This window comes from Thermobia domestica, chromosome 15, assembly GCF_964235325.1.
Source record: "Thermobia domestica chromosome 15, izTheDome1.hap1.1, whole genome shotgun sequence".
In the NCBI taxonomy this organism is placed as follows: domain Eukaryota; kingdom Metazoa; phylum Arthropoda; class Insecta; order Zygentoma; family Lepismatidae; genus Thermobia; species Thermobia domestica.
The window spans coordinates 106,732,419-106,760,249 of NC_137468.1; the positions used below are offsets into that span (position 1 = coordinate 106,732,419).

Here is a 27,831-nt window from a genome sequence, read left to right on the forward strand (position 1 = left end):
ATAATTTTATTATGTAACTAAACATGTTTATACTAGAAAATATAAAGTTCATTAAAAAAGGAGAAGACGGATTTAGACCATCCTACATATATTTAAAACTTGTACCTATATTTCAGTTCGTTCCTGTACACGAGACTATGTACAACGATGGTATCTTTGTGCAAATACATTTTCTTTTGTGGAATGACTAAACCCAGACAAATATTTTCATACACAGTGTGTTCAAAAATTGACGCAACCTTATGGGGAAATCTCATGAATTGTTTTTACTTCATTATATGTGCTGAATAACAACAGACACGAACTATGCATTGCTATATCGTATAGTTACCTTGACAGAATACATCCGCACCAGGAGTTACGCTTTGACCCAGACAGCCTATACAGAGAACTACAGGAACAGATGCTCCAAGAACTACAGGAATTCTCCATCGAGCGGCTATACAAGTCCATAAGACAGGTAGTACTGTAGTATGCGCTGAGCAGCAGTCAACAAAGGTTGTTAACAGAAGAGTAACATGCAAGGATCGATGTGCAAGCTACATAGAATCCCAAAATAGTCAGTACGACGACTTTCAAACCAACCCGACTTCTACATTAGCAGTACCCACGGGGTCTTGCGCAAGTGTTTGAAATCGTACCCCTATAAAGTTAAAGATATCCAGCATCTGCTGTCTAAAGACATGGATATCCGAAAAGATTAATGTCTCTGATTTATGGAATCTGTAACGCCAGGAGAGAAGGAACTCGACTGATCGATACATTAATGCCCATAATTCTCGGTATGGGCCAGTGACAACCCATATGTACTGAAGGAGTTGTCCCTGCATTTACAGAAAATTGACGCTACATTACGTATATTGGCGTGTTCATTATTCTTTGAACAGACAGTGACCTCCGAACGCAATAATGAGGAATGTTTTCCCATAAGGTTGTGTAACTTTCTGAGCACCCTGTACTAGTAATAAAATACATTAAGAAGATTATTAACATTTTGGAAATTATTACTTAAAAAAAAAAAAAAAACCATAAACATACGTATATGAAGTATTTTTTATTAGATTTATTTCACATGATAAATAATGTTAACTAGAATGCCAGGCTATTGATAATATTAAAGGTTATTATAAAAATGCAATTTATTTGTGAATGCACTGAAAGGAAAATATGGTTTGTGTTTTAAATTTTCACCTGGTTAAATTGTTCACATTAGAATCTCCTATTAGGCGATGATTCTTGAAAACATCTTATACGAGGGTTAGAAAGAAAATACTAGCAATACTGTCGCGACATTGCTTCCTAGTATGTACCGGAGGTATCCATCGTACCCAGTGTCGATCGCGCAGTGTGTCTGTGTGCTTACAGGCGAGTCACTGATGTAAAACTGGACCGCCATAACGGCATATTTGCGAAGTTGGAGTAGATTCAGAAGGTTCAAGACAGACATGCGAGAACACCTTACAGAGGTTCAAACGTGGACGCATTATACTCTTCCAGTGATTATTTGGAACGTGGAAAGCAACTCGTTTGCAGACCTGTATCATCGGCATGGACAAAACCCTGGGAGCCATCACACGAGCCACAATTGAAATGACATTCCAACGAATGGCCTGATAAATTGTGTTAAGAACTCGTGATTCTGAAAGTAATGCTGATAATGGTGCACAATGTGGAGGATGTCATATTCTATCACGGGGTTTCTTCAGGCCAGAAAATTAATGCCACATATTACCGTCAATTAATAAAACATATTTTTATTCTATTTTGGGAAGGAAATGGTAGCGATTCAAAGCACGTCCACGTATTGTGTTGTTATGTGTCACATTACTGCTTTTGAAGAGATTTACCCCAACGATGAGGACGTTCTTGAACATCTCCATACACTCCAGATATGAACACTTGTAACTTTGATTTCTTCTCCGGATTGAAGAAATTCTTTACAGGACAGCGCTTTCCTACAAGATATGCCATTCTACAGGCGATAGGGCATTCTGTCGTAAACGTCAATAAAACCGAGACTGTTAATGTTGTCCAGTGTCTTCTGGTAGTGAGACAGCGGGTCATAAATATGGCTGCGGATCACACTGAATTAATATAAATGTTCATACGTTCTACAATGAAGGGTTTGCACTCTATGAATGTGTTGCTATGACTTTCTTTCCAACCCTCGTATATATACTCACTGCTGAAGCTTTATACAGTAGTAACTTAGAAGATCATATAATACGAAACATCCATTTCAATTTTTCTTTATCATTAGTCACCTCTGAGACAAAGTTACACAAATATATACATGTATCAAATAATAAACTTATATACAAGACGTTACAAAAGTTGAAAACAACTAAGAATTTGCCACTCTTTCCACGTGTTTAACTGCATCTCTTAATTTTCCAACAAGGTCCTGTAACTCTTCTAGTGAGCACGAAAACTGAATATGTTTTTCTTTACCCTCTGCTTCCTCTGTGTGCAAATCTATCAAGTACTGGTATGACGTCACGTGTTCCATACTGCTACCCTGCAAAGAAACGAGTATTTTATTGAGAAAATACAAAGAACACATAACGGCATTTGTTTTGATGTGTACGACTTTAATCAGATCTATATGACCTTGACAAGTTTTTTTTCTCGCTTAAGGTCTAAAGGCGCTGTCCTCTGTTGACGTAACGTCTCTTTAACGTGAAAATGTGTGCGATAGTCGCAATAGCTGGAAATCGACATAATGCCTTACAAAAAGTGATTATCTAATTGACAAGCGTTTGGTGACTTCGCTGTGAATCCATAAGCGTCATGGTCAATTTTGCTGCGCGGACTGAGAAGGCAACACCGACGTAGAAGAGGTTGCAACGAGAAAAGGCTTTTGAAAATAAACAGCACAATTTCCAAGTTCCTATGCTGAAATGAACATTATTATTTTTTCCTCTGATGATTTTTTCCGATTCTTACCCGGAGATACTAAAGGGAGAATATTTTCCTCAGGAAGAATCATCATTATGTTTATTGTCCTCATTCGTTCATCTTGGAGAAAAATAATGAGATAGTATTCCTATTACCTTTGCATCCTTCATGCCGTAGAGCACCTTGTGGTTCATCTGCGTTTACGACAATCTCCCTTCCTAAAGACATGATGGTACCTAGACCTCTACCCGCTCATCCGCTCTCTGAGGTTGTTGGCCCCTGGTACAGTTTGACTGACTCCTTAAACCAGGAGTCAATCGTCTCCATCAATCAAAGCCAGGTTTAAGTTATTTCATAAATAAAGCATACTATGGCAACACTGCAGAGTGGATGATCAAATCGAGGTAAACATTTCGTCAGTTGAAGCTGAGGTCTTGAGGCAGCAGAACGTATGCTTGTGCGCTCTCCAGTATACCAGTGTGGCTGTGACAAGTGTTGGAAATGAAAGCGGCAGGTGTCTCGAGTAACGTGTCTCTTGAAGATCAGAGGTAGTACATAAAGATTGAAACTTTACGTGGCAAAACCCACAGACATTCACAGTGCTCGTTGGGCTACTCGTTCCTGTAGTAGTCGTGTGAGCATAAAGGATGATACAAGACCAGGAAGGCCGAAATAATCAACCAATGAAAGAAGTGTGCAACTTGTGGCAGATGCACTTCAACAAGATCGTCGTGTGACATGTGAGTAACTTTCTGATATCACAGGAAATCCATCTGCGTCAATATACAGAATTCTGACAAGTGATTTACGGAAGACAAAAATTTCGGACCAATGGATCCCTCACTTCTTGACTGCTGAACAGAAGCAGACACGTCTGGACAATGCGACGGTACTGAAACAAAGATTCAACGTTGAAGGTGGATACCTTCCGAGTCACACTATTGCTATTGATGAAACGTGGATCAGAGACTATGAACCAGAGTTAAAATCACAATCCAACGAGTGGAGAGCTCCATCTTCTCCAAGACCAAAAAAAGTGTCGCTGACCTCAATCAAAGGTCAAGCAAAGGATGATTTTTGCTTACGACTACCACGGAATTATAATAACGCACAGAGTTTCCTGTGGAAGAAGTGTCACAACAGTGTATTATTGTGAATTCCTGCTGAAACTGCACAAAACCCTTCCCAGTTACTCAGGGTGGGTCCACTGATTCTCCATGACAACGCTCCCGCACATCGCTAGTACTGTGCATCAAAAGCTTCGCAAACACGGTTGAGAAATGTTACGTCATGCTCCTTGCAGTCCAGATATGAGTCCATCAGACTAAGACCTGTTCCCAAAGTTGAAACAACGTATGCGTGGACGTTGGTTTCCATGTCTGGACAAACTTTCTGCACCCGTTCCCAGAATCATTCGACAACTTCACAAAGAATACAGAAGTTATATGGATGTAGGGATTCCATCATTGCCAAGCATGCAGATTATATGGAAGGCCTGTAAAGATATTCCCTTCAAACAATAAACGAGTAACAACAAGTCACTCACTCTCTCTCTCTCTCACACACACACACCCACACACAAAAAGTGTACACTATTTATGAAATTACTTTCGCCAAGTGGAAACTGGCTCATTGGTAATTCAAACAACTGCACGATAGCCTTCATGACATTACTGATATGTATAATTCCATTCTGCAGAATTTGGCGATACGATGTACATAAAAGTGCTAGAGTTTTTGAGATTAGGATAAAGTTCGCTTTTCGGTGAAAGTTTCTCACTAGCTGGCAAACCGCATTGTTATACCAGTAGCAAGTCTGTTATGTTGCCGCATCAAATTCAGAAGAACTAAGTTATACACGAAACATACTCCCTACAATAAACGAAATTACAGGAAGAAGTGAAAAATTGATTTGTCTTTCCTTCATTATTTTCATTCTCAAATGATTAAGTTTGTTAATTGTGCCTTATAATCTGAATTGAGAAACTTTCTTGTAGGTGCTGGTATCAAATACGCTCATTCTATGATCTAAAAAATCAATAGTTTCATAGTAACAACAAAACCTAATAATTTGTTCCTATCCTGTACGAAGACATTCTAGCCAGGTTTGAAACCACCGCTCAAAAATCCTCCTTTAAACTGTCTTCCCATCTTTGTGGTTTATTTAAAAATGTCGTTCCCAACGTTTCAGAATCTTATACACCATTTCACATGCGAATATCGTATTCTCTCATCCCAGGTGTCTTAATTATATTAGCTGTATGCCATTTGATCACTGTGAAGTTTTAGACAAACTTTCTTTAGTCACACATTCGTTTCTTCTTGCTCCAAGTATCTATTCAAATGTAATACTTTTTAACAAATATTGTTATTCTAAACATATACAATAATGAATAATTAAATATTCTGATATCCAAACCTGACGAAAGAAGTTTGTTTCAGATCCCACCCTGTACTACAGGTCGACGTCTTAGATCCATGGTCAGAAATGGAACATCAACTTACTTTTTTCCCATTTCTTTTTTTATATATTTATACAAATGATTGGTTGGTTGGATTGGGGCTTACCGTCTCTTTTAGCAGCGAGGCTACATGAGACGTGGACTTCCAGCTTAAAATGGGATCCGAACCGCATGAACTTCCGGCGAGAATCGAACTCGGATTTCTCGCGCCAAAGACTAGTACGCTACCCACACAGCACGAGGGAGCTCTCTATATAAATTATATATATTGGTATATACTTACCAGAAAACAGTGCAAACATTATCACACAATAGTAAATATGTACATTTTAACAAAGAGCTTTTAATAAATGCTTGATCATATACAGAAAAAGGAAGAAATAGCAAAGAAAAAATGAAGATGGCTGTCTGTTGAAGTTTAGAGTCCTTGTATGAGACGTGGACAAATGCTTTCCCACCGGAAAATCGGACCTGAGAGCCCGTGCGCCACACACTAGTCCAGCGCAAAGGGCAAAATGTAGAAAAGTTGCTATGAGGCGCTCAAATAAACATCCGATCTATGCGTACCTTAATGCAATATTCCTGTCTCCAGCTCGCATCGATGATATGTGGAGGGTGCACCCCAACAGCACTAAGAGCGGCTTGAAGTCTTGGCTTGTGTTGTTGATACAATTTGACCACTTTCTCTGCTCGGCTAGGTTCGAAATTGAATTCTTCTAACGTCGATGTTAAAACTGAAGGTTCTGTGTCATTTCGTGCCGCTTCCACAAGGAAACTCATTAACACTGCATAAGCCTCTTTCATAATATCTTGCTTTGGTCCTACTAATTGTGTTGGTCCTAAAATATTGAGAGAGAAAGGAATCATCATGAGATTATCTATTAGGCAGTCAAATTAAGCAATTATAAACAACATATTTACGATAATTAAACTTTTCTTGATAGTACTTTCTAATACTTGACCGTTACGGAACTTAATTTTGCATTTGTCTTTTGTCTCCGCATCATTCTGAAAATTGTGAAAATACACTCAATCCACAAGGTATCATTTTAAGGGAGAGAGAGAGGAAAAAATCACTGGCTGCAATACAGAAAGGTCACTCTGCGCCTAATTCAAACCTTCAGGCAACACAAAATAGAGGGGAGACTGCTGGAAAGATGAAGAAGCAGGAAAAGTGGATTTAGTCTCTCTGATTTGGCAAAATGCTACTTAAAAAAAAAAAAAAAAACTGTTTGTCCTTGGCCTATGCCCTGTAAGCTAAGAGAGACGGAAACGGATTGGGAATTATATTTCTGAGTTTTCGGTATCTATGATCATGTTAGCCCGTCACATATGAGGGATGTCATTCCTCGGCGATCACACTACCCGGGAAACTAGGGAAAAAAAGGAAGCGGTCTGGGACCATTATGTAAGGTATCATCCCGGCATTTGCCTGGTATTAATAAAGAAAATTCAAGAAAACTCCACTCAGGATGGCTGGCCTGAAAAAGCTTTTTACACTTTGTCGATCGTGTCCCCACCGGAATCGAACTCGAGACCATCCAAAAGGAGATGGACTATTAATGAAAGAAAGTAAGTGATTATGAAATAATAATGTACCAGAAAGCGGAAAAATCTCGAGAAAATCCATGAACACAATGCTGTATACCACATCTTACATGGCCTAGGATCAAACTAGGATTCCTCGCATTAGAGGTGTGCGCTCTACCTCAGAGCCACTATGCATCCCTCAAAATGCTACTCATACAAGTTCCAATTATTGATTATCTTGGTGCCAAAAAATAACTCTCATTATTTTAAAAACTGGAAAGGGTATACTTCGTTAATAAATTTACATTATTAAGAAAGAAAACAAAGGAAGTTCAAGATGTAGTGCTGGAAACGAATGATGATTGTATCTTGGACATAAGAAAGACCAAAAAATGGAGGCATAAAAGTAATAGGAACTCAGCTTGCCCTCTAATCTTCACTGTGCTCAATTGATCTGAATTTCTGGAATATTTCGTGTTTAATTATCAAGGAAGAAACACTTACATAATATTAATAACAACTATGGGAACCCGAAGACACACGAAATACTGAAGCGAAATGAATAAAAGAGATTACGAAACTGAAAACAAGGAAATCAATGGAAAACTACGAAATAACAGACCAAGAAGTAATACGAGAAGACACAATTGGAAAGTGCCATGAAATGATAAGATCCTAAATTATTGGTATAAACAACTCAAAACACTACACAAACACTACATGAACAACCTCACAGAAGAAACCCAGCAGAAATGCTGAAATTTCTTACGAGAGGAAGGACGTACCTAATTCAAAAGAAACAAAAAGACAACAAGCCTAATAACTACAGACCATTAACGTGCTTGAACACCATATATAAATCAACGACAGCATGCGTTGCGAACGAAATAAGAAAATACCGAAGAGAACAATATAATAGCACAACAGCTGAAAGATTGTAGAAAATACTCACAAGCATGTAAAGAACAATTAATAATAAACACGGTAAGAACAATCCACGCTTATGATAAAAACAGAAACATACACAGAATCCATAGATTATGAGAAAGCATACGACTCAATATCGTATTCTTGGATCCGCTACTGTTTGAAAACCTATGGACTAAACAAGAAACTGATGTACTTCGTACAAAACAATATACGCAGACGGAATACAACTTTTATATCTGAAAGATAACCAGATAGAACTAAAGATAGAGGAGAGGAATTTTCCAAGGAGATAGCATAAGCCCACTATTCTGCTTAGGGCTCAACCTACTGTCAGAATTACTGGACGAGACGAAACATGGATTCAACATAAAAGTAAACAAAGAAACAGAACTTAAAATAACGCATCTGATATATATGGATTGGATATATCGAACTATACGCAGGCACGGAAAATCAACTGAAGATCACCGAAATATTCTCAACAGACGTAAGAATGAAGTTTGGAACAGAAAAATGCCAAATAATGCACGCTAATCGAGTAAAACAAATAACCAAAGAATATAAGTTAGCCACAGAAGAGACAACAGAAACCATGAAGCAGAAGGAAGTATTTAGGATTCAATCAACCCAGAACACTAAAAGGTAAAAGCAGAAATACCACAAAACTACCAACAGAAACTGAAAAATATATGCAAAACAAACCTCAACAATAAGAACATTAGTAAAGCCATTAATACATTTGCAGAACCGGTTCTCACACACTCGTTTGAAGTAAGAATAGAAAGAAAGAAAACAGAATATTATACCCAAGAGCTGCTAAAGAATGTCATTACCACGAAAGGGAGGAGGACGAGAACTAATCAACATCCAAAATCTATATTACAGACAAATTCAAATATTAAGAAATTATTTCTACACAAAACAAGAAAATCAAAATTATGCAGATCAATAGTAGCAGTAGACTACATATATACGTACACCACTTCACCTAAGCTAGACGAGAAAGTAGAATCAACATTACAAACAGCACAGCACATAAAGAAGCAATGGAGAGAAAAACACTCCATGGGCGATTTCCAGAACAAGTCAACCAGAACATGTAGATAGAAAAATGACATTTCAGTGGATGAAAATAGGAGATTTGTACCCAGAAACAGAAGGATCCATGTAACGAATACAAGACCAGGTAATAAATACAAAAAGCACATTCTGAAAAACATCGCAATATAAGATGATAAATGCAGAAGATGCCTAATATATCAAGAAACAATACAACATATATCAATTGGATGCTTAATGATAACATAAATCGAACCCAAGGAAAGACACGACGAAGTAGCAAAAAAATCATACATCACGAAATAACAATAAAACAGAAAATGATACCAGAAGAAGTATCGTATTAAAAAATACCAAATGGAAGCTATACTAGAAACAAACTTTACTAGGACAGAACAATACTAACAGATAAAGAAATACATCATAAAGGCTAAACATCACACTAATAAGAAAAGAGAAGGGATAGATACATCTAATAGACATCACAACACCAAACAAATCTGCAGAAGGTACAAAGGGACAAAATAGAAAAATACAAACACAGGATTTATAGCGGTCTGGTCTCTTCTAAATAGTTGAAAAGTGGTCAAAACCACATGAAAAAGTGACTAAAATCTATCAAAAAGTAATTTTAAGCCTTGATGCCAAACTTGGGCATAAATTGAATTTTACATTTTTTTTTTCCAACCAAAATACAGATCATAGCTGGACCATAGCTGAAATACGTAACGTGTTAAAACATGTTACGATTAAAAATTGTTTTATTTAAGTTTGTCAGCTAATAAAAAAAATGGATTACTTGTGTTTAGAGGTTCATTAATTACGTACTTCGCACGGTTTTGTATTTCAACTTAGATCTGGATGGGTTAAGGCCAAATTTCTATATTTTCATTATGTCCAATAATACAACATTAATGTAATTAATACATAGCATCTAGATTACCATTAACTGGTAATAAGATTTTGTTTTGTACAATTGGTTTGTTACAAAGTTTGTCTTGGTACCACATGATTAATAAACATACGTATGGCTTCTACCAACATTCTGCATACAATGAAAAATAAACTGTAAACACTTAATATATGTCATTCTCCTTTAACACAATAAGATCAAAGCAAATACTTTGGATTATGTTTATACCCTTATTATGAGCTTTTAAAATGAATTACAAATGTTAACTAGAAGAAAGAACAGACACAGAAGGGCTCTCAAATTCACCTTGAGAGCTTAAGCACCCATCAACCACCCATTGTGCTTTAGAAAGAATAAAGATTGAAGTGAGAATATAGCTGACTTGATTTACATGTGGCAGCACAGCTACACATGGCAGCAAGTACTGAAGTTTTCAGAAGAGTAATAAGTAACAAGTTTCTGCCTTTTTCCATTTATTTTTATAATATTTTTCTTAGAAAACTGCCGATGCAAAACATAAATCACAGGAAAAAATTACTTTACCCCCACAAAAGTAACTTTTAGTGACTTTTTTTAAAAACGTAACTTTTAGTGACCGACTTGAAAAAAGTAACTTTTATTAAAAAAGTGACTCGCTATGAGCCCTGCAAACAGCTAGCCCAAAACATAAAAGAACAATGGAAAACCAAAAATGTAAAAATAACACGAGTAGTAATAGCGGATATCGGAATGGTCCACAAGACGTTGAATGTACTTGAAACAACTGGAATTGAAGAAAAAGTCATAAAGAAAATACAGAAAAACTTAATACTAGATACATGCAGAATTGTAAGAAACTTCCTGTAAACCCCAAAATAAAGGGAAAAACAGAGAGGAAAAGAATCGTACTTGAGTAACCCGTATATTTCTATAGCGCCTGCTCAGACAAGGAGTGGAGAAAATAAATAAAAACAAATCAAAGGAAGGAAGTAGGTCTTCGAAGTTTTCTCCTAAACCGAAAGTTGTAAGCAATATGGAAGAAAAATATTTTATCTATTTGGCGCTAAGATATTTAACATGTAGATACGGCCGTCCTTTCCTACTATTGTCCAGATATTTTGTCCAGTTTTCCCTTCAATTTTTTCTTCCAGCATATTTTCATTCGCACTGAAGTTCAAAATTACGTAGAAGAATTTACTATGATGGATTCCAAGTCTTATCCAGAGCCGTCCCATGTCAAATCAAAGACAAAATTTACCTTACCATCTCAGATTGTCATGAAATTTTGCAGAAGGGTACCACTCATATAGACTAAGAAATATATCAAATTTCATCTTTATATATTAACCATTATTACAGATAAGGCTATGTAAAGTTTCAAAGAATTGCCCAAAATAGTATGTTCAATGTATTTTGAAATTGGAATTGCAGCTCCCCTAACTGAGCTAGAGACCTGGTTGAAGTCTCATTTTATAGTATGTTCCATGCCCTTTCCTGTGATATACAACATCGTATAGGCTTATAGGCTGATACAGAATTGTTTTTTCAAAATCAAAATCAAAATTTTACTGCAAAATTTTTCAAAAATACATATTTTAACATGTAGATACGGCCGTCCTTTCCTAATATTGTCCAGATATTTTGTCCAGTTTTCCCTTCAATTTTTTCTTCCAGCATATTTTCATTCGCACTGAAGTTCAAAATTACGTAGAAGAATTTACTATGATGGATTCCAAGTCTTATCCAGAGCCGTCCCATGTCAAATCAAAGACAAAATTTACCTTACCATCTCAGATTGTCATGAAATTTTGCAGAAGGGTACCACTCATATAGACTAAGAAATATATCAAATTTCATCTTTATATATTAACCATTATTACAGATAAGGCTATGTAAAGTTTCAAAGAATTGCCCAAAATAGTATGTTCAATGTATTTTGAAATTGGAATTGCAGCTCTCCTTACAGGCTATTGTGATGGATCTTCTTCAAAGTAATCCCCTGCTGAATGAACACACCGATTCGATTTAAAATTTTGAAATTAATTCCATGAATAGATAGTATTGTTGTAAAGCACGTAGCAAAGTATGAATTTGGGATGACAATGGGTTCATTGTTTAAAAAATTCAAAACTGAGTTTTCATTAATACCCTGTACCTAGCTAAAAAATACAAGTATGAAGGTGTTTTTTTTTTTTTTTTTTAATTTACTTATGGGAATAAATATGAGGAGTAGAGTAATGGTTCTAAAACATATCATACAGACTTGTAGTCTACCGATTACCTCATTCTCTAAGATTTTTAACTTAAAGCTAAGTTAAAGTGATGATACAAGGTGTGATTGGAAAGTTTTAAGACTGGGTTTGTAATTTAAAAATGGCAGTACTTACAGGCTATTGTGATGGATCTTCTTCAAAGTAATCCCCTGCTGAATGAACACACCGATTCCAACGGTGTTTCCACTTCTGGAAGCATTCCTGAAAATATTTTCCGTGATGGTGTGAAGCACTCTCCGTATTTGCTTGAATGTCCTCAATTGAGTCAAAAAATCTCTTCCCTTTCAATGACAATTTTAATTAGGAAAGAGGTAGAAGTCGGCCGGAGCCAAATCTGAGGAATACGGGGGGTTGCGGAAGCACAGGAATGTTAAATTTGACCAAAAACCTGGGTCGAGAACGCACGATGCGCTGGTGCATTGTCGTAGTGGAGAATCCAATTCTTTTCTTTCCGGAGGGCAGGCCTTTTCTGCCGCACATTTTCGCGCAGACGCTGAAGGACACTTTTGTAGTATTCCTGGTTGACTGTCTACCCTCTAGGGGCTAATTCATGATGCACGATACCCTTAGAATCGAAAAAAAAAAACATCAACATTGCCTTCACATTCGACCGACTTTGTCGCGCTTTCTTTGGTCTTGATGAATCTGGGCACTTCTAATGAGAAGATTGGGCCCTTGTTTCTGGGTCATACCCATAAACCCATGATTCATCACCTGTTATTACCCTATTCAAGAAATCTGAGTCCATTTCAGCTGGATTAAACAGTTCTTGGGACACTTCAAGTCTGTGTTGTTTCTGCTCGTGTGACAACACTTTTGGAATGAATTTCGCGGACACTCGAAACATGTTCACATCATCAGTTAAAATTGACTGAACCACATAGAAACTTAAATTCAGGTCTTCAGCCATCTCCCTAATTGTGAGTCTACGGTTCGAGCGCATTAAATCGCCAACTTTCGCAATGTTTTCGTTAGTTTTTGATGTTGAAGGCCGGCCCGACCGGGGTTCATCCTCTACTGAAACCAGATAAACACGTTTGACCGGCTCAGACATTTGTCTTCAAAAGCTGTTTTTAAGAGTTCGTAAGTCGCCGAAGGAGATTTCGCAGTTTTAAAACAAAATTTCACACAAACGATGTTCCAATTTTTCATCCATTTTACGCACTTAAAAATCCGCCAAGACACACACACGCCAGCACTCAACTGGTTGCTACGCTGTACTGAATAAAGATATCTCGGTGCATGTTTCAACATGTCTCAAAAACACATCAAGCCAACACTTCCATGCTAACGGACGATTATATCTACTCCTCCTGAGCAGTGTTGCCAATTGTCTTAAAACTTTCCAATCACACCACGTACTTTTGAACTTGAGTTTTATAAAAGTTAATAAAATAATATTAATACGTTTCACGAAAGTGTTACTGTACATAAACCTGGTTAGTAAAAAGTGTACATCTAGCACTGGTACAACAGCAGGTTGACTTGTTTAAACCAGGTGTTTTTTTTATTTTTATAAAAAAAGGTGTAAACAAAAAAATGCCACAAATCGTGTGAATTTCATAGTGACCATTTCACATATCTCGAATTATCTGTGTTATTAGAATCTAGTTTTCGCCTTCTAATAAAGAGGTCTCGAAGAGTCCACAAAATTTCTACAATCTGGAAACAGAGTAGCGGTTTAGATGCCACTTTCAGTAATATGTCTAATTCTTCATAACCTCGCTCTTACATATGGAAGTTAAGCCTAAACAAACCAAACGAACTGAAGCATCTTCATCTGTAGGCCCGGGCTTACCCCAAAATTTTGAAAAATATAAACGTCTAAACGATACTGCGAAGAAACAAATTCTATACATTTATATTTTTTTAAAGAAAATAAAAAAAAACATTGCCCTACTCAAAATTAAAGCCCTGAAGCCGCCCGGCTAACGCAACAAATTCTATCTTATCTATCTGCTTGCCTGAATGTCTGTTTCATACTTACCAATATTTTTAACTTTGCTTAAATATACTGATAAAAAGTAGGCAACTTTATCGACTACATCTGTAGCTTATTAACTGGACTTTCTAATTTTCTTCAATGATATCTCATACTAAATTTTTAATATGAGCTAATAAAATTCCAGCATTCATTGTTTGTATAATGCCATTTTAGCGCACTGGTTATCAGGGACGTATGCAGAATTTATTTCGGAGATCCACATCTTTTCAGGGGGAGGGGGGTTCAAATTCAATATGAGGGTAAGTGCAGGGTTAGGGAAAGGAAGTGCCAAAATATCCAAATAAACTTCAATTAGAGGACATATCAGGCTATGTCACTGCTGTTTATGAAGGAAATTTGTGGCTCGGGTATGTTTTACAGAAAAATTAAGAACTTGATGAAGGAAAAATAACTTCTTCATCCACCTGGGTCATCTCCATCATTCTCATATCCAAGAAATGCTGATATTCTGTGGATGTTAGTAGTGGTCGTTCTGATAAAAGTGAATCCTGTAACTCCCATTGGAAGAGGTTATCTTCTCTTTGAAAGTGATGTATACAGAACAAATGTGGCCTTTTCAAACTTCAAATGATAAACATATCCTACTACTCATTGAAAAGTTTTACTATTGACTTATCTCTACTCTTTCTTCAAGTAACTGTTCATTTTTATTTTCCCAGAAGTGTAAAACTTAGCATTCTTGTGTTATTAACCTGCGTACAGAGTATTCTTGAAAAATCAAGTGTTATTGTCGATTTTTTTAACAATGAACCCATCATCATCCGAAATTCATATTTTGCCATGTGCTTTGCAACAACAGTATCTATTCATGAAATTAATTTCAAAATTTTAAAACATGTACTTTTTGAAAAAAATTTGAAGTAAAATTTTGATTTTGATTTTGAAAAACAAATTCTGTACTATTATATATGATGTTGTATATCACAGGAAAGAGCATGCTGTAAAATGACACCTCAATGACAATATTGGTAACTATGAAACAGACATTCAGGCAAGCAGATAGATAAGATAGAATTTGTTGCGTTAGCCGGGCGGCTTCAGGGCTTTAATTTTGAGTAGGGCAATGTTTTTTTTTATTTTCTTTAAAAAATATAAATGTATAGAATTTGTTTCTTTGCAGTATCTTTTAGACGTTTATATTTTTCAAAATTTTGGGGTAAGCCCGGGCCTACAGATGAAGATGCTTCAGTTCGTTTGGTATGTTTAGGCTTAACTTCCATATGTAAGAGCGAGGTTATGAAGAATTAGACATATTACTGAAAGTGGCATCTGAACCACTGCTCTGTTTCCAGATTGCAGAAATTTTGTGGACTCTTCGAGACCCCTTTATTAGAAGGCGAAAACTAGATTCAAATAAAACAGATAATTCGAGATATGTGAAAACGTCACTATGAAATTCACACGATTTGTGGCATTTTTTTGTTTACACCTTTTTTTATAAAAATAAAAAAAAACACCTGGTTTAAACAAGTCAACCTGCTGTTGTACCAGTGCTAGATGTACACTTTTTACTAACCAGGTTTATGTACAGTAACACTTTCGTGAAACGTATTAATATTATTTTATTAACTTTTATAAAACTCAAGTTCAAAAGTACGTGGTGTGATTGGAAAGTTTTAAGACAATTGGCAACACTGCTCAGGAGGAGTAGATATAATCGTCCGTTAGCATGGAAGTGTTGGCTTGATGTGTTTTTGAGACATGTTGAAACATGCACCGAGATATCTTTATTCAGTACAGCGTAGCAACCAGTTGAGTGCTGGCGTGTGTGTGTGTGTCTTGACGGATTTTTAAGTGCGTAAAATGGATGAAAAATTGGAACATCGTTTGTGTGAAATTTTGTTTTAAAACTGGGAAATCTCCTTCGGCGACTTACGAACTCTTAAAAACAGCTTTTGGAGACAAATGTCTGAGCCGGTCAAACGTGTTTATCTGGTTTCAGTAGAGTATGAACCCCGGTCTGGCCGGCCTTCAACATCAAAAACTAACGAAAACATTGCGAAAGTTGGCGATTTAGTGCGCTTGAACCGTAGACTTACAATTAGGGAGATGGCTGAAGACCTGAATTTAAGTTTCTATGTGGTTCAGTCAATTTTAACTGATGATGTGAACATGTTTCGAGTGTCCGGAAATTTATTCCAAAAGTGTTGTCACACGAGCAGAAACAACACAGACTTGAAGTGTCCCAAGAACTGTTTAATCCAGCTGAAATGGACTCAGATTTCTTGAATAGGGTAATAACAGGTGATGAATCATGGGTTTATGGGTATGACCCAGAAACAAGGGCCCAATCTTCTCATTGGAAGTGCCCAGATTCATCAAGACCAAAGAAAGCGCGACAAAGTCGGTCGAATGTGAAGGCAATGTTGATGTTTTTTTTTTTTTCGATTCTAAGGGTATCGTGCATCATGAATTTGCCCCTAGAGGGTAGACAAGCAACCAGGAATACTACAAAAGTGTCCTTCAGCGTCTGCGCGAAAATGTGCGGCAGAAAAGGCCTGCCCTCCGGAAAGAAAAGAATTGGATTCTCCACTACGACAATGTACCAGCGCATCGTGCGTTCTCGACCCAGGTTTTTGGTCAAATTTAACATTCCTGTGCTTCCGCAACCCCCCGTATTCCTCAGATTTGGCTTCGGCCGACTTCTACCTCTTTCCTAAATTAAAATTGTCATTGAAAGGGAAGAGATTTGACTCACTTGAGGACATTCAAGCAAATACGGAGAGTGCTTCACACCATCACGGAAAATATTTTCAGGAATGCTTCCAGAAGTGGAAACACCGTTGGAATCGGTGTGTTCATTCAGCAGGGGATTACTTTGAAGAAGATCCATCACAATAGCCTGTAAGTACTGCCATTTTTAAATTACAAACCCAGTCTTAAAACTTTCCAATCACACCTTGTATCATCACTTTAACTTAGCTTTAAGTTAAAACTCTTAGAGAATGAGGTAATCGGTAGACTACAAGTCTGTATGATATGTTTTAGAACCATTACTCTACTCCTCATATTTATTCCCATAAGTAAATTTAAAAAAAAGAAAAAAAAAAGAAAACTTCATACTTGTATTTTTTAGCTAGGTACAGGGTATTAATGAAAACTCTACTGTTAGTTTTGAATTTTTTAAACAATGAACCCATTATCATCCCAAATTCATACTTTGCTACGTGCTTTACAACAATACTATCTATTCATGGAATTAATTTCAAAATTTTAAAATGTGTATTTTTGAAAAATTTTGCAGTAAAATTTTGATTTTGATTTTGAAAAAACAATTCTGTATCAGCCTATAAGCCTATACGATGTTGTATACCACAGGAAAGGGCATGGAACATACTATAAAATGAGACTTCAACCAGGTCTCTAGCTCAGTTAGGAGAGCTGCAATTCCAATTTCAAAATACATTGAACATACTATTTTGGGCAATTCTTTGAAACTTTACATAGCCTTATCTGTAATAATGGTTAATATATAAAGATGAAATTTGATATATTTCTTAATCTATATGAGTGGTACCCTTCTGCAAAATTTCATGACAATCTGAGATGGTAAGGTAAATTTTGTCTTTGATTTGACATGGGACGGCTCTGGGTAAGACTTGGAATCCATCATAGTAAATTCTTCTACGTAATTTTGAACTTCAGTGCGAATGAAAATATGCTGGAAGAAAAAATTGAAGGGAAAACTGGACAAAATATCTGGACAATATTAGGAAAGGACGGCCGTATGAACAAGTTAAATATCTTAGCGCTAAATAGATAAAATATAATTCTTCCACATTGCTTACAACTTTTGGTTTAGGAGAAAACTTCGAAGACCTACTTTGTTTTCTACAATCTTAAGATTGGAAACATTCTGTTTTGGAATAGATTTCCTGATCTTTGTTGGATGCCAGGTTAAGGCGTCAATACCTACATCACATAAAAGACGAACTCTTTGTTTTACCCACGAGGTAAGATTTTTTACATTTTCAGATTTTTTGGGAGCAGTTAGTGCAACTAATGGAAATAGAAACATGCTGATCCAATCTCTTTCGTCATTTGAAATAGTTACTCTATGTAACACATCGGCAAGTGCATCAGCAACTGTAGCTCGAGCACCTCGAGGGACACGTCTTAAAATATGTGTTGAGGATCTTAACGATATTAATATTTTGCCCAAGTTAGACAACGTCAAATCCTCTGTGCTTTTATTGCGGTTAGAGATGTTAGTTCTTCTAGTTTTATAATCAGGATAGCTATTATTATAGATATGACAACATTCTTCGTCCCCATTTATAACCTGATGCTTTTTACCTATGTGTATAGCTAATCCTCTGGAATTCACATAGTGTTTTCCACATTGAGGACATGGTAACAAATTCTTAGAGTTAGTAGATAAACGGCCATTACTAGGCCTGCTAATGTTGGCAACTGAATCAATCTTAAGTATATTAGATTCACCTGATTCGGCTGATTCAACCGATGGAACACTTGAACCGTCACTTGATGATTCCATTAGTTCATTCTGCAATTTGTTTAAAATCGTTGAAACTTATATCATTTTAAAAAATATTTAAAATATTGTTCAAAACTCTTCATTGTTGAAAGTTGCAAAAAGAAATTACGTCATAACGTTCTGTTAATCCAAGATAGTTTATGGAAGTTTATTTTACTAATACTTAACGGATATGGAAACCGATTTCACAACTTTCTCTTCTTAAATCTCATGATGATGCACATTAAAATATTTTTTCACTATTTAAAGTTAATCTATCACTTTTTGATTGCAACCTCAGAGTCGATCTTACCATTAACTGAATACCTCAACAATACTGCAACAATTTTTATTTTAAAAAATCAAGTGATTTAAATCTTGAATTAAATCGTGATTTAAATCAATCCACCCTGTAATTTAGATAGGGGTGCGGCCTATTTCCCACCGCACACAATATACTGTTCTACGATTATACACAAACCCTACACGTAAGTGTTCAACTATTTTATGTGGAATTACTAGAATTTTGCCGAGAACGGTAAGAACACAGACACATGCATATGTATGTATTATTTTAAAAATTAACTGATTGATTGTATTAGCTTTCCCCATGCTACTATTTCATTTTAAAAAATAAATAAAATAGAAAAAAAAAAAACTAAAATACACTAGTTTAACCAACTCGCACACCTTAGTTTTCATACTGTCTAAATCTATTATAGAACAACCTAACAGTACTTAATTCTTGTTATTTATAGTATTACCTTTATCTCTGATATTGGTATGCTGTATGGATAAATCCAAACTTTCACATACGCTGGAAAATACAATGTTTTACGTACTACCCTATTAAGAAATTGAAGTGCAACAATACGCCAAACTCTTTCTCAACATAACCTCTGTTAACGGCGTACAGGTCCGTATTTAAGCACAGGCAACAGACGCTCAGGAGAAATGAAGAGAGAGATTAATGGAGGTCTCGATTTTGAAAAATATGGTTAATGTATTTGCCAGTACCAAAGCAAAATCATAATTTTGTTAATGGAATTATAGGTATTGCTGGACAGATTAACTGTACTTGGAAATTTATTGGCAATACTATGTTATATTTTTCTGTAGACCACAACTAGTTGTTTTAGTAATTTTCCCTTTTATTTGTATCCTGAGCAGGGTTCGCAAAAACCATGTTTTTTATTGAAAAAACAAAAAAAAAACCAAGTTTTTAGGTTTAAATCCGTTTTTTTGATTTAAACCAAGTTTTTTTGGTTTAAATAATTTGCTCTATGTATTTATATCACATATGGACAGAAATATGCTTGTTTCGCCTTGGTGTTAGTATGCAACAACCGGGTTATGCTGGAAGGGGTCACATAAGCTTAAAGGTGAATCCAAACCGCATCTCGGCTTTCCAAGAGAAATTGTCCTCCATTTGAACTCGAAACCTGGACTAATTGGCCACAAATGCGATACGTCTGCCGACTCACTCACGAAGGATTCCTGGTAAAAATACGTTGGGCTAATCTTTACATATTTGTTAATATAATCGTCAAGAGTCATTAGTACAGAAGGACAAAAAGATAAACAATTGCACAAGTGTAACCATTATACAGAATTACATATGGACAATTTCAAAGTACTACAGAGTACAGAAGAACTAGTTTAGCCCAAGTCAGTTCACTACAACTTTTATTAGTCCAAGTTAAAGAAATATAACGACTTACTTTGCATACCAGTAAGAAAAATGAATAAAGATACGAATTATTTGAGTCCACTTTGGCTCTGACCCATTTATACATAAATAGTTACCAAAGATTCTTATGATTTCGATAATTGCCTCTCGTGGGGTTTGTATGACCCCCCTCCCAAAAAGTACGGCATTTCGATGTATTTTATCAATAGTAAACAAAATTAAAATGAAACAGTGTTTAGAATTTTCCTTTAGTTGCATAACAATAATAACAAACTATTAAAAAAAAAATCACAAAAGGAACATCCATAAAGTTACATAAAAAAAAGGTTGCTTTTGTAATATAATCTCTTTGAGTAATGAATGTGGAATTTAGGTCTGAATATAGTACGAGTAATATATGGGAGTGAAATGTGGTAACCCACAAATGTGTGTTCATAAAGATTTTGCGAATAGTTACACTTTTACGAACATTCTTCGTTTTTTGGTTTAAACCAGGTTTTTTTTTTTTTTTTTTTTTTTTTTTTTTTTTTTTTTTTTTTGAAAAAACCAGCTGGTACCAGCCAACCCTGATCCTGAGACACTCCCTACGTTTTGTCTTTTGTCAGTTGTGTGTGTGTGTGTGTGGGAAGGTAGGGGGGGGGGGGGGAAGGTGAGAGTGTTGTTTCTGGTTACACATGATTCGGCACAATTTTCTTGGACCCAAAGGAATATCTGAGTAGGAACGCTTAGCGAGCAAGAAAGAGCGTCTCCCATGATTAGAAAGAGGAAAATATTCCGTAAGATTGCATACCATCAATTAAGAGGCCTCATCCCGGCAAAATTAAAATACCGCTAATTTTACAGTAATTATGTGATATCTTCAAATAGATAAAAGATAATTGAAATGTGGAACAAGAGCGCTCTAGACAATATTATTTTGCGTGAGGTACCGTTATCACAAGTCACCTAGTGGCATTCCGTTATCAGCCGTTTAGAAACGCGAAAATAAATGCCGATTTTCAAAATGGCTCGAAATTGAAAGTAGATAAGTGAGTCGTGATAACGGTATCTCATGTAAAATGATATTGTCTAGGGCGCTCTTGTTTCACATTTCGATTATCTTTTAGCTATTTGAAGATATCACATAATTACTGTAAAATTAACGGTATTTGAATTTCGCCGGGATGAAGCCTCTTAATAGTTGGATTTACCCTTCTTTATGACAAGAGTATTTAAGACAATAATAGAAGAATATCCCTTTCTCGCCCGGGAAGAAAAAGCTTTATCAGGGTGTCTATTAAAATCTGATTCAAAATGAAGTTTCGTGACCAATTCTTTACCAAACGATATTTCGAAACATTCAAAAACTAAGGCTGTTCCCTGGAGCGATAAAATAGTCTTCTCATAGTTAGATAAACTACTTAGATGCATAGATGGTTTCGACGATGCGATGCGATTTGCATCGCCACTGCTCAATGATGCCAACTGAAGGACAATCTCAAGAGCGAATTTTCATGCATGCGATTTGGTAGCGTCTAAAGCCGACCACAGACAATTTTGGCGGTGAAGTTTGAGGTTTTATACAACAAAAGTTTCCTGTCTCTACTTCTATGTGTAAAATAAATAAATAAATAAATAAATAATAATAATAAAAAAAAAACCTGACCCAAAAACTATGTTTCGTGACTTTTAATTCACTTTCACGATCGTTTCCTGAGTTCGTGACCGATAGACAGTGACCGTTTATGAAAATTATTTGAAAGATAAACTTCTTTCTCTGGTTTCAAAATACTAGTTGATGCGAGTTCACTGTTACTGGAGTTACACCGCTGACGTTTTCCAACTTAGGGCCATATTTTATAGAACTCCCTTACCGTTGACCTAGGATACAAGGCGAATATTTATAAAAAATTACAAGGTTTTACACCAAATAGTTTCAGATATCGGAAGAGCGGCATAAAAACTTTCAAGTTCCCCTTTCACGGTCACACTTGCGAAATTTCGTCTTACCTGCATCCGAAAACAAAGACATTATTAACATAGAATTTCAAATTCCATGCTTAATGGTTTTGGATATCTGGAAAGCCTGAAAAAATCTTAAGTCACTATTTACCCCTTGGAAGTTATATTTCGCAACACTCCATTGTAAATTCGGGACGCGGATAATATTTATACAAAAATTTCAACAACTGGACTAGTTTATAACTTCTTACCTTTCCACCACTCCAGTTTTTATAAGACATGCGTTGTTTATAACGAAACTACACAATGGCAAATTGTCCGCTTGAAGTTAATGTTGTAGCAAATTGACCTACACTCTTTTATGTAGACACTAATTTGCTAAATTTACAGAAGAAATATATAATGTTTTTTCACAAGAGCAATGTATAACTACTAAAAATATATAATGATATTACCTGTAACGCGATAAATAATGTAGAAAAGCGTAATGCAAAATGTATCCTTTTAACCGCACATTACTGTATAAGGACGCCATGATGAACTGAAGTCTATGTGAAGGCAACATTGGGGGCAATGCACGCTCTTAAATTTCTTCTCATATGCGACACTAGGTTTTTAGAATTAAAATATAAAGAACTATCTTCGTTTACGCGTATACCCACAGTTGCTAACGCTCGTGCTCCCTCAAACGAACCTGCTACGTACCTGGATTGACTCGGTTAGATAACATCCATGCTTATAAGAGGTAACCTAGTTTTTTTTTTCTTGGGGGGGGGGGGGGTTAAGTGTCAAAGAGTATGTCCAGAAATATGTAAAATACGTCCAATGGTGAAAAGAAATGGTGAATTTGTTATTTTTCGAGAAATTTACGCTAACTATACAACTTTAATGTGATAACTATTTTAACATGTGAAAAGCTGCGTGTTTTTCGTATTATTAGTTCCCTGTATTCAAACAAGATGCCTCTCCTACGTAACATTTCGATTTTGAGTCTTATAAGAACGTATGTTAGTGAAGAAGGGTTACTGTGTTTTGAGGAGCGGCACGGATTATTGAAACTGAGCAGAAAGTTTAACAAATGTATGAAGGCACTGGAACTAAAGAAATGGAGAAACGTTACATATTCAAGAGTGGACATTGTGTTGATGCTGTGGAAACATGGCACGTTATGAAATATGGCAAAGTGAGAACATGGAACGTTATTTATCAGAGTACTTATTCAAGTCCCACACCGAGCTTTTCCGTGGCTAAGCGGTTAGCATACGCGCCTTTGGCGTGGAAGACCCGGGTTCGATTCCCGGCGGGAGCTCATGTGGTTCGGATTTCACGTTAATCAGTAGGTCCACGTCTCATATAGTCTCGCTGCTGAAAGGGATGTTAAAATCAACTCAACTCAAGTCCCATACTAAAACGAGTCAGTTGTCCATAATTCCTTGAATGCAGTGTAGGAACTATATAAACCGAAAACTTCAGTAATTGCAGTGAACGTATTAAGAAAGGAACTAACCTAACGTAACGTCGTGTTTACAGTGACATCATCGTTTACGCAGATACCAGTTTGAAAATACCTGGGTATTTTTGAAAAACCCAACCCACCTGTGCCCATATGGGCTTTTTCGAAATATTTCAATGTCTTTGCGGTAGAAGTACTAAAATGTGATTTATATTTCAAGATTGTCATTGTCGCAACTAGCAACAGTTTTCTGTTCACTACTGTTTAGAAAAAAATGGCCGCCATTTTGAAAATTTACATTGGATAGGCGAGAAAATCTATACAGCAAATTTAGACTGTCTCTGGCTTCTACTCTCATATTTTCAACTTAAAAAGTCCGAAAATTGCACGCTGCAGTGTGGATACCCCCTATTTTGAAATTTTACGTTAGATCACCGCTAAAATATATATATATATATAGCTCATTTACAGTGTCTCGTGCTTCTACTCTGAAAATTTCTATTTAAAAAGATCAAAAATTGCGTTTCGTAGCGTGGATACCCGGTATTTTGAAAAAAGGTCGCCATTTTGAAAATTTACGTTGGTATGCCGCCAAAATCTATATAGGAAATTTAATGTGTCTCGTGCTTGTACCCTGATATGAATGTGGACCCTGTAATATGTATGTGGTAAAGACAGACAAACGAACAGATATAGATGGAGTCATCCCAGGAGTCCTAGTAACGTTCACCAAATATGAATACCAAATATATTAATTTAAAACAAAGAGATAATTCATATTTTATAAAATAAATGTTTCAAAATGTCTTAAATGAAATTAAATATCTTCCAGATTCGATGCTTTGTGCGTTCAACTGCGAGAATTTCCCGAGCACTTCTTTCACGACGGGTTTTCCCTGAAAATGCAGCTTTCTTTACTGTACATCGACACTTTCACTAGGACGGAAGTTTAAATTCACACTTGAAATAGTAGTGTTACATAGTCTTCGGAACTCCCAGCATGAAGCTTCTTAAATTTGACAAGAGTTCTTACGCTATTGCTCGTGTTGATTCCACATAATGCTTATTTGAGGAGTAGCAACTAATGACTGAACTAAACAACTGTTGTTGGAAAACCAAATGTTACTGAAAAATACTTGTGTTACCATTAAATGTATTAAATAATACTAATAGTTTTACTAATGTATTTATAAATTTACTGGTTATACAGGCACCTATTGCCTCGTCAAATGTATGAGAGATAACGTCCCCCGGCGGCCCGAGCACACTATTCACGGAAAGTATTTTGTAAAATATAAAATTGCTTATTTTACTTCAAATAGGCTATAAACACAATCCATACATAAATTTGTTCTATAATTATCTCAGGCTAAGGTAAGCTTTTTTATTTATTCAGTGCATTAAGAACTTTACATAGGTCTAACGTTGAATGTTGTTGTATACTTTAACATGAAAGCATCTAATTCGTCCACGGAAAGTCAAAAATCTGATAAAAAATCACTTTCAATGTAATCACCTTAGTTGTACCAAAAAGTTTATGTTTTAAAGCTATTCTTCAAAGCCTTTGTATTTTAATAAGCCTTCTCCAAAATCAATGCAAATGAATTGTGCTTTAAATGAATTGTGCCATCTTTGGAGTTATTTTAAACCATATGTTTGTGGCCAATCCTTTCGACACTTGAGATCTCGGAAATTACAGGCTCTAGAAAGATGACGTTTTCACTGATGGATTGCAAATTTTACATAGACTGTTCAGTTCTAATTGAATATTTAAAAAAAAATGGCCATTATTTCTTTATTACATTTTTACGGGTACACTGGAGGTGTTGAATTTAAAAAAAAAAAAAAAAAACTAAAGCATCATATCCTACGCATTATACATTCCAACACCACATTGTTGTATATACGGGTTGAATGTCTCAGGCATTTGTTTCCTGGCTATATAATACTGAAAAAGGAAGGATAACCATTTCTCCAGTCTAAAATGAATCTTTATTTTTGGAGTGTTCTGCCCAGTGAACACCATATATAACACATTATAATTAATTATGTATGTAACGTATTTGCTCATTACAAACTGCATGCAAGAAAGAAAACACTGGTCATACATGACTTAGAAACTCCAACAGGAATTAGGCTTAAATTTTGCAAACGGTGGAAGATACTGAGAAAAAAATAATCGAAAAAATCTCCACTTTGTGATACTCCTTGACATCTTTCACTTGTGTCTGTAAAGGAATATCTATAGATGTTGTGAGGAATGAGATTTATGCTCATATGTGAATGATGCGCTGTGTAGAGAGCGCAGGTTCAGCTGGTATATTAAGAAAAAACTCAAAAACCCAGTTGGGTCCGACCTCACTTGGGAAAACCCCGGAACATACCCACTGTCGCTGACGCGCCTGCTTTCTTTGGAAGCGCCCTACGCTGCTCCTGGAGCAATCCTACCCAGCCTTAGTTACATAACATTGTTGCTTTTGTGGCCTAGGTGGGTTTGTGGCTTTATGAGATATTTCCGGACGCAGTATTTACACACAAAACAGTGAAGCATTCATAAGTAAATGTGCACTGAGGAATTTTTGAGAAATACTTTCTAAGGTAGTGAGAGTGAATTTCCTGATAAATGAGAAAATTTTACCGAATTTAATTCTGAAGATTCTACACACTGCGGCATAAAAGCCGTTTGGCTTGTGTAGAGCCCGCTCCCCCCAGTTCTTTGTCACCGGAACTGGAGGAGTCACTACTACTACTACTTTACTACTCTACTACTACTACTACTTATATCGAGAACAGAACCCAACCAACCCCTGCGGGGCTTCTAACCCGTTCCTACTACTACTACTACTACTATTGCTACTAACTACCACTACTACTACTACTACTTATACTAAAGCTTCCTTACCACAAGATTTACATCTTAAATCTCTATAACATGCGATTCCGATTCATTATGAACTAATACGAATCGTTAGAATCACTATGATTCGTTAAAAATCACTGGGGGAGCGGGCTATACTAAATCCAGCCGTTTTTTTTGGAATTGCAGTCACTGTATTTATACCCGTAACAGTTTTACCTCCTAAAGTGAATCAGCACCAAGGAATGTAACTCCTTTCACAAGAAAAAACCTATTATGTACTAGGAATGCATTTCTTGATGGAAGACCTACATAAATAATGAAATTATGTTTACCTGAAAGAAAAAATGAAATGAAATCTTTGAGTTTTACGTCCCACGCTTATGCCGGTGAGGCCAAAGGAGACGGTGATGATGAGTAATGAATGAAATGGTGGAATGAAGAAAGTTGGAGGAAGCGGGAGAACCCCGAGAAAACCCACGCACACGGTGTTTGTCCACCACAAAGTTCACTTGGCAGGGGCTGGGATCGAACCCAGGACCGCAAGCACCAGAGGTGAACGCTCTACCACTGAGCCACCGCGGCCCCTTGTTTACCTGAAAGAGAATAAGGCAAATCTTTAGTTTAGGCAAGGCAGTGACAGGAACTGATTGCATTAAGTACAAGGGCAATATTGTAGTAAATTAAAGAACCCTTATTACTGCCTTTTTAAGGTCGTACATAGTCTATGAATAATCCCTAGCAACAGAAAGGAACCAATGAGACCTGTGATTAATACTAACAGTGACGGGATATCACTGCCTTGCCCAAAGTAAAGAGTTACCGAGAATAGTACAAGAAATGTTCTTAGTTGTGGGAGTCGAACTTATCCTACACTAAAATAATTTATTCCTTATGATTTGTGTTTTCCTGTAATGACCTGTGTACGTAAAAGCACATGAAATTATACTAGTTTAGGTTGGATTCAGTAGACCTATTTATTGTTTTCCACTTTAACTGTGAGGCCTTTGGGCTGCAAATTAAGTCCAAAATGTTAAGGTTATAAGTTTACCCGTAAAATCTTACTAAAAGGACAAAAGGTACCTTGCAAAACATTGTCACTACAAAGACAATTTGTGGTACTTTCTAATAATTTCATAAAAGATTCTTCAGATATTTTTGACGAAGATCCTACTAAACGTAAACCACTCATTATATTCTCCGCCATATCCATTTTAATTTTCTTCTTCTTCTTCTTCGTCATTGTAAAAAAAATTTAGTTGCAAAGATGGTACGAGCTCGCTATAGTAGTCATGCTCTCTATTACGCTGAGTATTGTAGTGTCAAAAATGTGTTAATTACAAAAACGTGGCCTTGCCTCAGCA

General features: G+C 36.1%; 1 protein-coding gene across 1 annotated transcript; it reads right to left on the reverse strand.

The window, feature by feature from the left end:
• Window positions 1–87: 87 nt before the first annotated feature.
• On the reverse strand, window positions 88–27,725 carry LOC145671189 (COMM domain-containing protein 3). The gene is made up of 3 exons (XM_081740040.1): window positions 27,551–27,725; window positions 5,928–6,199; window positions 88–2,518 (listed from the first exon to the last, which is right to left on the reverse strand). The coding sequence occupies exons 1-3, from the start codon at window positions 27,708–27,710 to the stop codon at window positions 2,345–2,347; spliced, it is 606 nt and encodes a 201-aa protein (XP_081596166.1). The 5' UTR covers window positions 27,711–27,725; the 3' UTR covers window positions 88–2,344.
• Between the last annotated feature and the right edge of the window lie 106 nt (window positions 27,726–27,831).

Excerpts from the sequence above, each read along its gene's own strand:
- LOC145671189 (XM_081740040.1), bottom strand. The coding sequence starts at position 27,710 with ATGACGAAGAAGAAGAAGAAGAAAATTAAAATGGATATGGCGGAGAAT. Across the intron at positions 6,200-27,550 it reads TAGTGACAATGTTTTGCAAG|GACCAACACAATTAGTAGGA; the intron begins GTACCTTTTGTC and ends TCAATATTTTAG. Across the intron at positions 2,519-5,927 it reads GACAGGAATATTGCATTAAG|GGTAGCAGTATGGAACACGT; the intron begins GTACGCATAGAT and ends GTTTCTTTGCAG.